At 43.0% G+C, this 14,231-nt stretch overlaps 1 protein-coding gene across 3 annotated transcripts in view; it reads right to left on the bottom strand.

The window, feature by feature from the left end:
* Window positions 1-14,231, bottom strand: part of PDCD4 (programmed cell death 4) — a 575,316-nt gene that overhangs the window by 488,447 nt on the left and 72,638 nt on the right. For all 3 annotated transcript variants that reach the window (XM_078643769.1, XM_078643768.1, XM_078643767.1), the window contains exon 2: window positions 2,624-2,713. In XM_078643769.1, coding sequence (XP_078499895.1) covers window positions 2,624-2,660 — 37 coding nt within the window. In that variant the 5' untranslated portion in view covers window positions 2,661-2,713. The remainder of the gene's footprint in view (window positions 1-2,623; window positions 2,714-14,231) is intronic.

Raw genomic sequence — 14,231 nt, 5'->3', positions numbered from 1 at the left:
ATCTTCCCACATTCTCTACAAGGCTTAAAACCTGTTTTCTTTGTCGACATGACAATCGAGTAAAAAGGTCAGAGAATGGAGAATCTAAGAAATATAGTAACAAAGTACCAGAAGCTACAGAGTATCCCGAAACCGTTAGCGTCGACGACGCGGAAAAAAGGGAACTCATGTCATCACGCCGGCGTGGGCCTGTTATAGGCGTCGGTGACGTCAGCGGAGTCGCGAGCGATGTCGTGTCTCTATGACGTCCGAGTCCACGTCGGCGCGAGGCTACAAAAAGAATTTCCGAATGTTGCTGACGCAAGGGGACATTCACAAGGTGAGGAATTCACACGGCAGATGTATCTATCAGAATTCGAAGGCAGCCAGTGGAGATAAGATGGGGGTAGAGCAGTGTTTCCCAAACTGTGGTCCACGGACCAGGGGTCCGTGACACATTCCCAGGGGTCCGCTCTGCAAAGTTCCTTGTATAATTAGCAGTTTTCCGGGCAACAAATAAAGTGTAAAGATAACACCAGTGATTAACGTCCCCTGCTGGAGAGAGATTAGAGTTTTGTCCAAAGGCAGATTTGAGTGATCTAAGGTAGCGCAGAGGGTTAATATGCCTACTGCAAAGAACGTGTAGCATGCATCTAAAAAAAACTGTATTTTATGTGCATAGCTCAGTGGGTTACTGCTTTTCTCATCGAGATTCTTTTGTTACTGCGCAGTTCAATAGTTACAATCGTAATCTAGCACAGTGACCTATAAACTGTCATCAAAGAGCTGCTTGCAAACTGCATGGTACAAGTTAGTAACTTATGTTTTTCTCACTCTTTCATTATCCTGATGCTGCTAAAAAGGTTTATTTGAATAGAAATACATTTTTATTATTAAAGTCAATGCTAACCACTTTATGTTCTGTATCCTGGGTTTGCGGTTCTCCAGAACAAGCACACTTTAAAAACGCCTACCAGTATGGGTGACATGTGAATCCTACACCCTGTAGCCTCCTTTGCCTTATGTAACATTTTCTATACACTGATTTACACATATGCCTAATTGTCTCTATATGTATGTGATGTAAAGTGCTCTGACATCCTACACTGGTATGAGAGGTGCTATAAAACTATTGAAATACATGTGACAGTGGGGCTATGGAGAGATGAAAGGCACTGTTGGAGGGTGATAGTGAGGGAATCAGTGAAGAACCACAATAAAGATTGTCATATCCTGGTGCATAGTAAATTCATCATTTACTATTCTTTAAAAGCTAATACAATTCAATGTATAATGATAAATGTGTTGTAGAATGCACCCTTGTTTCCTAAATTTTCTTGGGGGGGGAGAGAGACTCCCAAAGCCCCCTTTGTAGTGGTCAGGCTCACTCACTGCACTTGCTGTGCACCCTATGGGTACTGGTCTGAAAACATCTGCCGGTGCTGCATTGGGTTTCCAATCCGCCCCTGGCAGAAGCAGGAGCCTCCTACTGCGAAATAAAACCAACCATTTAAAAGTCAGGCAGGGAGTTGCAGCACCAATCTTCGATTTTTGCAATTCTTTCATTATAAAATACTAAAATCCTCAGTAATTCGAGTATTTGTTTAGTGTGCACACGCGTGTTTATTTTTTTCAAATTACTGTTTTAATTACATTTAAATAATACAAATTGCTTAGGGGTCCCAGGCTTCCAGTGGTGACTCAATGGGGGTCCTCAGGAGTCAAAGGTTTGGGAACCACTTCAGTAGAGAATAGGAAATGTGTACTGAATGGTAGTCAGCAGATAGCCACATAAACAGCAGAAGATGGTATATAGTGAGTAAAGATGTTAAAATAAGCCGGAGGAAAAGAAGGAGGCAGCAAATATGAATGTTGAGGAGAACATAGAGAACATGTTGAGACATGGAGCTGTTTGTGGAGATGTTAAAATTGGGGCAACAGAGGACAGTGTTGGATGGGTGATAAACTGCAGAGATACTGAAACTGGTCTTCTAGAAGCTCAAAGAGAGGTGTGTTGATGTGTGCAGATGGGGTGCAGCACTGGGCAGATGGCGAGAAAGGCGTAGATAGGAGGGGAGGGGGGGAGAGGAATGAGAAGACTAAGGGAAGAGCGGAGTGGAGGGAGTATGTGCACATGGGGTGCAGTCCAGGAAAATTGTAAGAGTGAGACAGAGAGAACGAGAAGTATGGCCTTCTAGGGAGATAGTAAGGTTAGGGGAGAGAGCAAGTGTGAGATGCGGCTCTGTGAGGATTTGTTAGATTGGGGTCAGAGAGGAGAGTCTGGCAAGAAGCCTCCTCTAGAATAGTTTGTCCATTCCAGAGGCACTGGCAACTGATTTGTGCTGTGGTATACTCGTTGAGATTCTGGGCTTATTTCAAACAAATTAAGTACTGCTCCTGACCCATGGTATTCAAACAATACATAGGAATGTTTTTTTATATAAACTGCCTCTAGTTCAGGTTTTGAATTTCGAAAAATTAAATATATGCATAGACAAAAAGCAAGAGTTAAATAGCAAAATTAGAATACATTCAGCAATGCATAAAAAATAATTAAAATATTTCCTAAGCAGAGGTGGAACCTCGAGAAAGACGTCAAAGGATCAATATAGGCAATTTACAAAGTGTTCACGAGTATACGTACCTACAGAATTAGTTGTAGTCTGACTTTCTATTTCCATTGTTTGAGAAATTCAAGTATGTCAGGATTTGGTCCACGCCACGCCTTTGAAGTCTACAAAAAATATATATTACAATTAAATACACAATTCACAAAGACAGGCACAATTATGTACCACAAATGTATCAAAGTGGGAGCCTTAAGCAATAGTATGTATTCACATACTCTTCCCTTATTGTTTCGCCTTGTCCCTGGTCGGATCATTCTTTCCTTACCTTCTCCATGGACCTGAACCTCAACACTCTGCCCCCAGCTCCTAAAAATATCCGGGCTAGGAACTGGAACAAGGTTGACATCACCTCCCTCTGCAACTCACTTTCAGCCTCCTGCCCTGATATCATGGGATTAGACCCCCTCTCCCAGACCGCCGCACTTGATCACTGGCTTATCACCGCCTGTGATCCGGTGGCCCCCCTGAAGCGCATGGTTATTAACCGTTCCCATCAGGCCAACAAATGGTTCAGCCCGGACCTCAAAGCCATGAAATTGAAGGTCAGACAGGCCGAACGTGCCTGGCGCCGTGCCTACTCACCCTCTAGCCGGCAACACTTCATCACGGCACTCAAAGAATATAAAACCTCCATACTCACGGCAAAAACTGACTATTTCTCTGGACGCATCTTAGCGGCCGACTGCCAATCCCGGGTAATCTTCTCCACTGTGCACGAGCTGGCTGCCTCGGACAGAACCTCACCCAAAATCCCTCCTTCCCAGGCTCTATGCGACTTACTCAATGACTTTTTCATTGATAAAATAACTCTCATTAAAGCCAACATTCCGCCCCCCCTCCCTTCTTTCACCTTTCCTCAACCTCCCGATAACCTTAGTTTTCTCACTTCCATTCCCTCACTCACCAGAGAACTGTTGCTTCCCCTACTCAGCCGAGTCAAATCGGGCTCCCCTGCCGACATTGCCCCGGCACGCATCCTTAGCCAGCTTTTTCTGGCGTGCCCCTCTCCGGTTTTGGCCCTTCTGAATAATTGCTTTGCATCAGGCTCTGTCCCGGCTCCCTTTAAGTCAGCCACAATCCTCCCAATACTGAAAAAACCTGGAGTGGATCCCTCCTGCCCCGCAAACTATCGTCCCATATCCCTCCTCCCCTATTTGGGAAAAAAAGCAGAGTCCCATGCCACCCAGGTGCTCAGCTCCTTTATCGAAAGTAGTAGCTATCTTGCACCGTGCCAGGCGGGCTTTTGCCCCCGGCATTCCACAGAAAAGGTAGTCATTTCAGTAATGGACCAACTTAGGGAGGGCCTAGATACCAACATCCCCCAAGCCCTGGTCCTATTAGACCTATCCGCCGCCTTTGACACGGTTGACCATTCTATTCTTCTGTCCCGTGTCAAGGCGGCGGGCATAAGGGGCCAGGCTCTCGCCTGGATAGGCTCTTTCTTGAAGGGACGCACTCAGGCGGTCCACCTGGCCGAATTTTCAGCCTCTCCCAGGAAAGTGGACTGTGGGGTTCCCCAGGGCTCTTCCCTATCCCCCCTCCTGTTCAACCTTTATATTTTTCCTCTTATTTTTGCACTCCAACAAATGGAGGTCACAGTATATAACTATGCTGATGACCTCCAGTTTATTTTTAATTTTTCCTCCCCCTCTTCTGCTGCTCTTAACTTCCAGACGGTCCTTCGGTTTATCCGTGGTTGGATGAACGCAAATCACCTCAGACTCAACCCGGACAAGACAGAACTGATCTTGACCGGGGGCAGCGACAACCCTTGGACACACTTTTTTTGGCCTGTTTCTTTTGGTCCCGCCCCCACCCCCTCCCATTCGGTAAAAACCCTTGGGATTATGCTTAACCATCAGCTGACACTTCACACCCACATTAGTTCTGTTGTTTCTTCCTCCTTTTTTACGTTACGCATCATTAGGAAAGTCTCTCGGTTCTTCTCATCCTCCGCCTTGAAATTGATTGTTATGGCCATGATTTTATCCAAAATCGACTATGGTAACATCATTTATAATGGCGCACCGGCCTATGCACTCCATCGCCTCCAGCTGGTGCAGAACCAGGCGGCTCGCCTGGTACACGGCCTACCTAAATTTCATCATTCCTCTCCGTTGCTTATCGCCCTTCACTGGCTTCCAATAAAACAGAGAGCCCTTTTTAAACTCGGCCGCCTTACTTTTCAGGCTCGGGCTGGCACTGCCCCTGCTTTTATTAACGCAGCCATCACTAACTACACCCCCACCAGAGACCTGCGCTCCTCTTCTAAATCTCTTTTAGTCATTCCCCGGTTTAAGAAGAAGCGCTCTGGTGGCCAGAAATTTTCGGTGCTCGCTCCCACTTTTTGGAACTCCCTTCCGCTCACCCTAAGATCGCTGTCTTCCTATACAGAATTTCGCAGCAACCTCAAGACTTTTTTGTTTCAGCAAGCATTTAGTTCATAACTTTCACTCCTTTTTTTCCTCAGTTGAATTCCTACAGCGCCATGAAACTGCCAAGTGAACGCGCGCTTACAAATAGCTCAAAATTCAAATTCAAATTCACAACAAGTGCCTTTCGAAAGCCTACATTCGATTAACAAAATCATCACTGAATTCACTCCGTAAGTATTTTAAGGGATTTTAGGGCGAAGTGGGTCCCTAAAGTGGTACAAAAAAAAGACTAACCTTGCTTATGAAATGCCTGAGCCTGTATAATCTGCTCTGTGGTGGGAACCCTTTCCTTCAGTTAATCAAAGGCCTACATGTTATAACTTCAGTTCATACTGATGGATGGCGCTTCATAAATTTGTGGCATCTCTTTAGGACACATGCAATCTTCTTAGGTGTTAACTTTATTGTGAAGGCAATCTAAACAGAGCTAGTCATTTGTCCTTGACAGGAGGTAGGATTATATCCTTCAATAAGTGACTTGATATCCAATGCAAAGAGCATACCCAACGGGCAAGATGGTGTCCGCTGGGTCGGACGAGTGAGCAGCTAACTCCTGGCTCCCCCCTCCTGGTTAGCACCGGAACAAATAATTGGAAAGATGGTGGCAAAGGAGCGCAATAACTCAGTGGTGGCGTCTGAGGAAGGTTTTTTGAAGGTGATGCGGCGTTTGGAGTAAGGCTGTGTTTTCAGCGGCGGCTTCAGAGAAAATAATTAGCGGCGTTGCACTAAGAGGAACATATCAGAGGCGGTGAGCCCGGCTCTGGTGAGAAGTGGGGCTGTCCAGGCTCAGATGAAGCAGAATGCCTCCCAAATCAGTAAGACGAGGGAAGACCCGCGTAATGGCTTCTGTGAGCAGATGTGCTGCTACTGGGAGCAGTATGCAGCGCAGGACATCAGATGGACATCAGATGGAGTACCGGGCAGTATGGAAAATTTACCCCAAGGAGGAGCAGGGAATAGAGAATAAAAAATGTCACCAGATATTTTGGGGTAAAAAGAAGGTTATTGCTCCACATCTCTCTAAAGAGGGTGATGGGAAAATGCCAGAAGGAACATTAGCTAATCTGGACAGAGCTGTAGCAGATATTATATTCCAGGGGCAGCAGATGTTGGAGGACTATGTCAAAAGCAATTCAGAAGCTGCACAGGACATGGTACAAAGCGGGGTGGATGCTAAAGAGTTGGGGGCAGCAGCAGAATGTAATCAGACACGAATAGGTATAAATGAGAGAGCGGAAGAAAAATTTGCGGAAAGTGCTGACTTTATGGGTGCTATGGCAGTTGGAGTCTTGGATATGGTTGACCCTGGAGGAGCCTATAGGGGGTCAGGTAAAGAGATTGACTCGAGAGAATTTTTTTCCATGTCGGATCCCTGAGACACTTCAGATGAAGAAGGCAGGTGAGGCTCCAAGTCGCGATCTTATGATGGATCAATATGGAGTACTGGTAGTGACCAGAATAGTGTAAATCTGGACTATGAAAAAACTGAACTACTGACGGTGCGCAAAAAAAGTGTGATTAAGGAAAAAGGGCAGCAATTAGTTGAATGGAATAGGGCATTGTGGGACTTTTCTTCTTCGTTAGAGCGGTCACCTGAAGGAGAAAGAGTTACCAGTCATACCATGGGAGAGGTACTAGAAAAGCAGGATGAAGAAATCTCGCTGGGATCCATCTATCAAAGTATTTTAGAACATAGGGTCAAGACTCGAACAGAGAATTTAAAAAGGCACACTGCCAGACTAAACCTACAGAATATTGTATGGAGGATTGCTAAAGCCTGCAGTGAGTTTACAGATAGAATTAATGAAGCAGAGGCGTGGATTTCGACACTTGAGGATGAAATGGTGGCCCAAAATGCGACTACAGAAGCTATCTGTATGCATAAGGAAGATATGCAACTAAAGCTTGTTGATTTAAAGAATAGATTACAGCGGAACAATTTGAGAATATTAGGGATCCCCGAGGGAATTGAGGGCCAGGATGTCCGTAAATTTGTGGTGGAACTCTTTTCAGAGGCCTTCCCTTAACTTTCGATGTGGAACTGGGCCAGTGAAGTACAAAGGGCACATAGCCTTCCATTTAAACAACAGACACCCAAAGTGGGACAGACAACCCTTCGGCCAAGGGCGATTTTGATTTGTTTGAATAACTTCCTTGCCCATCAGGCTGTTTATGATCTTGCACAGCCTGATAGGAAGAGGGCAGGGAAGGGCAAACAATTTTTTGTCAGGCCTGACATTTTCGACTACACGGTAGAAAGAAGGTGGCAATTGCGCCAATTAATTTCTCCATTTATAGGCAGGGGGTGCAAGCGTTTCTGTTGAATCCGGCCACATTGAAAATAATGTGTAAGGGGCAAACACGGTTCTTCATATCAGAGGGACAAGCTAAAGAATTCCTCTTGTCTATTAAAGTTTAAATGTTAGTAGGGGCTCTATAGGTTATGCCAGCTTGATTTCCTTATGTTGGTTTTATGATTGCAATGGCGAAGGGTGGGTGAGTGAAATCATGGTGAATTAGGGGCACTATGAGGGTTTTTATATCCCTATTTCTTCTTCTTCTGGAGGGAGATATAAAGAGAGTATTTAGTTGAGGGAGTGACAAGGGATAGCAGGATTTGGTATGTTTTCAATAATGTATTTAATTTCTCTGACTGTGTTGGTCTTCTGTATGATGAAAATAAGAATTTTTGTTTAAGGGGGGGTCACAACGGGTAGAAAGCCAACTCCCCATCGCAAGGGCCATTGGCCTTATTGCCAGAGTATTGGGGGAAGGGAAGTGGTTGGGTGGAGTGGGGGGGTCGGGTGGCCCAAGGTTTGGGGTGTTTGGGGTGTGTGGGGTCCTTGGGGAAGGGGCAGGTGGCGGTGTGGGGAGGAGGTGTTAAACAAATTCGATCCAGAAAGAGGGCAATATGGTCATTATGACCATTATAGATTTTTTTTGAAGAAATGACATGTAGGTGGTTAGGTAGTTTCGTAAGGTATGACAGGTAAAAAGATAACTTGTGGGCTACGTATCTGTTCGTTCAATGTGTGTGGCCTGAATAATATTAATAAAAAGCAACGGGTAGCCGCTGACTTACGATTAATGAAACCAGATATCTTGTGTCTACAGGAGACACTTATAACCTGGGGCAAACGTATGTTATTAAAACAGCTTGGATTTACATTAATTGCGGCATCCCGACAGACTACTACAAATAGGGGTGTGGCTATTTTGCTCCGACAAGGAATCTGTGGCACTGGGAGGAATTTGTCAGACAATTTTTGTAGGTGGGCTATCGCAGAATGTTTAGTAGGGGGCACCAAGGTGGCAATATGCACAGTATATGGATCAAATTTCGATGAAGCAGCAATATTGGAAGGGTTAAATGTTGAATTGGCCTTGTGGGCTACCCTGTTGGTTCTATGTGGGGATTTTAACATCCATGTGGAAGGTCAGTAGTGGGAGTCAAACAATAAATATGAGGGTCGGAAACCCAGGGTGTTTAAAGCATTACAACAGTTTATAGGTGATCACAGATTGGTAAATGTGTGGTCAATCTTAAATTATCTGGACCCTGGGTATACTTTCTATTCGTATCCTCAACGCAAATTAGTTAGGCTTGATTTTGTCTTTATGTCTAAGCTACTCATTGCAGGGGCAAAAATGCAGGTGTGGCCCAGGATTACGGCGGATCACGGTCCACTGTTATTGGATGTTTTTACTATCAGTCTTAAGAAGTTGGGCAGGGCCTTTACTTTCAATAGGAAACTCCTATTGGACAGCCTGCTTGGTGATCACATGAAAACATGGGTTAAGCAATTTTTTATAATAATAGAGGGTCCACCTCTAGTGCCATGGTATGGGATGCTCTGAAGGCCAGATTGAAAGGCGAGACGCTCGGTTATGAATTGGTTATGCAGAAGCAACAACAGATTGTGATACAGGGGCTTTTGGATGATCTAAGGCAAGCGGAGCAGGAACTTATGCAGGGAATAAGGAGGGGAATAGAAGTTAAGGAAATACAAACTAAAATAGCCTGCTGTAAAGCTAAAATTAATAGGGTGTGGAGTAAGGAAATCGCTAACCAATATAAGGTTTATAAGGAGAAAAGGTATGAATATGGTGAAGCTACAGGGCACTGCCTGGCACAGAGGTTACGAGCCAAACAATCTCTACAGAAAATAACTGTATTGGTTGATCCTGCTGGGAATATAACAGAAACTATGGAGGGCATTTTGGGAGTATTTCATGCTTTTTATAATGAGCTGTATACGCAGAATGAAAGCAATGAGCAAGCTATCAATGTATTTTTTGAACAACTAGAAGTTGTAGGCTTGAGGCAAGAGGAGCAGGAAATACTTGATGCCCCGATAATTACGGAAGAGCTAGAGGAGGCAATAGGGTCGTTGGCTAGGGGAAAAGCAGCAGGACCAGATAAATTACCACTTGAGGTCTATCAAATCTTGTATTAAGTGCTTAAGGAGGACATGCTGGTTACACTCCAAGAGGCTCAGTCTGGGAACCCGCCACCATCATGGGATGCGGCAACCATAGTAGTTTTTAGAAAGAAAGAAAGATAAACCTTCGAACTTGTCAGGGTCCTATAGAACAATTTCTTTGGTAAATGCGATGGGAAAGTATATGCAAAAATTGCAGCAACTAGACTGGCACGTGTGATCACGCCCCTGGTATCCATCTATCAGCATGGATTTATACCTGGCAGGAGCACAGTCAATGACATAAATATAGTGGCTTTGACAGATTGTGCTAACAAACAAAAAAGTAGGCTAGGGTTGATTTTTCTCTACACCAAAAAAAGCGTTTGACCGTTCTTCTGGCCTTTTTATGGGCTGTCATGCGTTAAGATTGGGTTTGGCCCAGGTTATATCAGGGCTATTTAAACTATGTATAAATGCCCGACAGCTAGGATTTGTGTAATGGGCAAGGAATCGGAGCCTGTGTATACAAGTAAGGGGACAAGACAGGGGTGTCCCTGCTGCCTGTTATTTGCCCTGTATATTAACCAGTTTCCGGTAATGTTGGAAAAGAGTAATAAGATCAGCTCTATGACCTGTGGGCAATACCAAGTGCGTTTTTTAGCCTATGCAGATGACAATGCAGTTGCAACTTCAGACCCAGAGCAAGTGCTTTTAGAGATAGAGTGCTTGGCTTATTTATTTGGAGAGGTATCAGGGTATAAATTAAACCCAAAGAAAACTCAGATTGTCTGCACAAAAGAGGAATGCCCCTGAGATGCTCGGGTAACTGAGGAAGCTATGTATTTAGGTATTAAAATTAGGATGTCTTTGCAGGAATTAATTGAGGTTAATTGGGGAGGTATAGTTGCAGGGATTCAACAACAACTGGATCGGTTGGAGTGCTTGCATTTCTCACTGGTGGGGAGGTGCAATGTACTCAAGATGAGTATCCTCCCCAAAGTTATGTATTATTTTAGGGCAGTACCATTAGAGTTGACTCGAATACAACTACAGAAATTACAATCTATAGGTGATAGGTTTTTGTGGGGGCAAAGGAAAGCTCGACGGGCCTTTAACTTTATGATGTTACCACGTGATAAGGGTAGAGGGGGGGCGACGGGTTGGGCCGTACCTAATCTCACATTTTACTATTATGTGCGTCTCCTTCAAAATATGAGGATATTACTAACAGGGGAGGAAGTGGGCACACTGGCGGAAACACCATCAATATATCAGATGCTGTTAGGGTTAGCTGCTAGAAATAGTTTATTTAAGTTTTTGCAGCCAAGATACTTTAAAAAAAACATGATTTAAGGCAGTGCTGGAAAATTTGGGTGTCAGCCAACTTGAATGCCCAACATTTCAAGACATTGTTTAATTTGTATTATACACCTGTGAGGGTGAGGGTGAGGATGAGGAAATGGGGGAGGGGGGTCAAAAGATGGCAAGTGCTTTAGGTGTGCGATGGAGAAGGCTGATTTCAAGCATATTTTTTATGATTGTACTTATCTAACTCAATGGATGGGCAATATTGAGGAGTTTTTGTATCAAATCACAGGGGTCGACATTCATATAACAAAGGATGTAATGTTAACAGGGGTTGGTGATACTCTCAAGAAGGGACAATCCGGCTATCCATTTAGATATTTAATATTTATTGTCGTGGCGGTAGCACAGTTGTGTGTTGCGTCAGTTTGGTTGCAGCAGAAAGCTCCCCCCCCCCGTTTGAGATGTGGCGTGCCACATTTTATAATATTTTAAATTTAGAATTTAGCCTTTAATTTCTGAAATCAATGAAAAAACTAAAATTGGGTATTCAGATATGGGGGCACATGATAGAGCATATGCAGAGAGAGCCTCTTCTAGTAAGCCTCTAGTATACTTTGGTATGTTTTCTACATGTGTATGGTTTTTCTCTTTTCTATGTGTTTTCTTTGTAATTGATTGCCCTCATATTGCAATTATATTATGTTGTGTATGATTTTATTTGCGAATGTTAAAATATCCATGTAATTATGATTGTCATTTGTTACAGATTGAATAAAAAAAATAAAAAAAAATTTTAAGTATACCCAGAAGAAAGGAAAACAAAATACTTACCTGTAGCTACAGTTCTCAAAGGCTGGTCATCTTTCATAAAATCGCACGCTTCTATGATCCCCCATCGTCCAGTTAGCAGCCCCACAGTACTTCACAATAGCATTAACACTTTTGAAAAGGTGCAGAATGTAATCTGTTGAGGTACATTCCCCCATATATATATCTCATAGTACAATTTTTGGATCACAATATATGGATATTAATGAAAAAAGAATAAGATTATTTCATAGATGCTGGTTGTTGAAAGGCATACACTACAAAAATATATCCCCCCCTCCCCCCGAGTTAAAAAAAGAAAAATATATAGCCATTTAGCCACTCCGCTACTCCCCAGTGAGGAATCTTTTTTGTGATTTGAGCACTTTTGCAACTTCTCCGCTTTCCACAAAAAGGTACAAAGGCCAAACTTGTGTCTTGTCAAAGATTTTAGAAAGGTACCCAGCTTTTGGGAGTTTCCCTAGAGCGAAATGAGAAAATAGCAAAAATATATCAAAGTACACACACACACACACACACACACACACACTTGTATGCATTTTCTTTTTTTTTTTATATAAAAATGCCAACAACAAAAAGTTTGGTGTGCTAAGACAGTCTTGTTGCCAGCTTTCTGCTGTGGGAGGAAAAAAAGAAAAGATTTTGAAGTACTGCAAAAGGTAATTTGTGTAGATCGTTCATGGTTTTAAGAAAATAAATTACTGAAAAAATAATGTAAACATAAAAATAAGTGAAAATGCTTGCATACGCAACTTTTTCACCTCGATGGCCGATTTACAAAAGTGACACTTTTACTTCCATCAGACTCTTTTGGTTACAAGGATAAATAGTATTTTTGGTTGTCAAAAAATGTGCGATAATCAGAGCCAACAACTGAGCTGCAGCTTATGATATTTCATTGTGTACTGATCATGTAGCAATTAATAATTAAATTCCAAATTAAATGAACGAAATATGAACATTTCTGACTTGTGCCTAAAATGACTGCTCTTAGGAATAGCGTTGTGTATAGTGCCAAATGTGGTTACCCATATCTTCAGGTGATTCAGAGGGCATTTTGCAAAATAATGTTTTCTTGCACAAAGGCTTACATTTACGAGCCAAAAAGGGAGAGATATATCTTGTAATATTATTTGCCCCCAAGCTTCTACGGAAACACCCTCTACGCAGGTACTACCGTAAAACTCCAGAAGAAACTCCAACGAATCCAAAACGCCTCAGCCAGGATCATATTAGACATCCCGCGCAACGTACACATCTCTGGTCACCTTAAAGACCTCCACTGGCTACCCGTCAATAAGAGGATCACCTTCCGACTACTTACCCACGCACACAAATCACTCTACGACATCGGACCAGACTGCCTCAACTCACGACTGTCCTTCTACACCCCCCCCGCCAACTACGGTCTTCCAGCCAAGCCCTCGCCACTGTACCTCGCATCAACAGAACCACCATGGGAGGCAGATCCTTTTCATACCTGGCTGCTAAAACATGGAACTCACTCCCCGCTTACCTTCGCCTTACCCAGAACCACCTAGCATTCAGAAAGCAACTTAAAACGTGGATATTTGACAAGTAATCCTCCTCCCCTTCCTAAGCGCCTTGAAACCCCCTGGGTATGTAGTGCGCTATACAAATTATATGACTTGACTTGACTTGACTACTGATAAAGGCATAGTTCCCCTCGTGTGACTGGGCCCATTGCCCTTGAAAAGCACCAAAACGCAATGTGGAAACATCAAGTTTCATGATGAAAATAGACTGATTTTGGAGATGTGGGTAACTGCGGTGTTTGGGCCTGGTCTCAGATCCCACCCAGGCAAACCAGCTAAACCAAGCATAGTCTGAATTACATGGATCACACTATTTTTCTTAGTCAAAGTTTAATGCTTGCAGGACATTCTGGGTAGTTTCCTCCTTTTCTGCATGGGAATATTCTGAAATCTGCTGGGATCCAAAGAAATTCCCAATACCCATGATCATTACATGATGTCCTCCAATCGTGTTCCAATTAGCAGACTTTTATTTCGGCCTATGCTAGCTCATGGAAATACAATGGAACAAGTTTCAAAAAAGTTAGATCTCTGGGGCATACTGGTCATCTGCTGTCAATAACTAATTTAGAAAAAGCCAACATTGAGACTCAACTGAATTCTGTTTACAACTAATCTCCTTGAGAAAAATCAGTCACTTCAGAAATGTTGACTTTATTCTCTTCACAACAAGGGATCCTACTTCTGTTGGAAGTCCATTTTTTCTCAAGTAATAACCACAATCTAATAAGCTGGTGGCCAGACCAAGAACAATGAGAAACAGAATTGCTTAATGACACATTAGAAAACAAAACATGATCTAAAAAGACTACATTACCTCCCTCCACTAAAAATAGTTCAGCACCTCTGATGGCACTCAAAGGTTGAACAGTAAAAATAATACTTTCGCTCAGTAGGTTACCTACCCCACCTCCCATTGTATTGTCTAAACCGTTTTGATAATAAAGTTGAAAATCTTGTGGAGTCATCTAAACATCCACATCTAAAGTGTCAATAAGACAGGTTTCTGACAATAGCAAAACATTACTATCACTACTTCTTCAGTTTAGTTTAATTAATAAAAACCATAAC

This window comes from Lissotriton helveticus, chromosome 5_1 (genome assembly GCF_964261635.1).
Source record: "Lissotriton helveticus chromosome 5_1, aLisHel1.1, whole genome shotgun sequence".
In the NCBI taxonomy this organism is placed as follows: Eukaryota; Metazoa; Chordata; class Amphibia; order Caudata; family Salamandridae; genus Lissotriton; species Lissotriton helveticus.
Note: the sequence above shows the minus strand (reverse complement) of the source record. Positions and strands in the feature narration are given on the sequence as shown.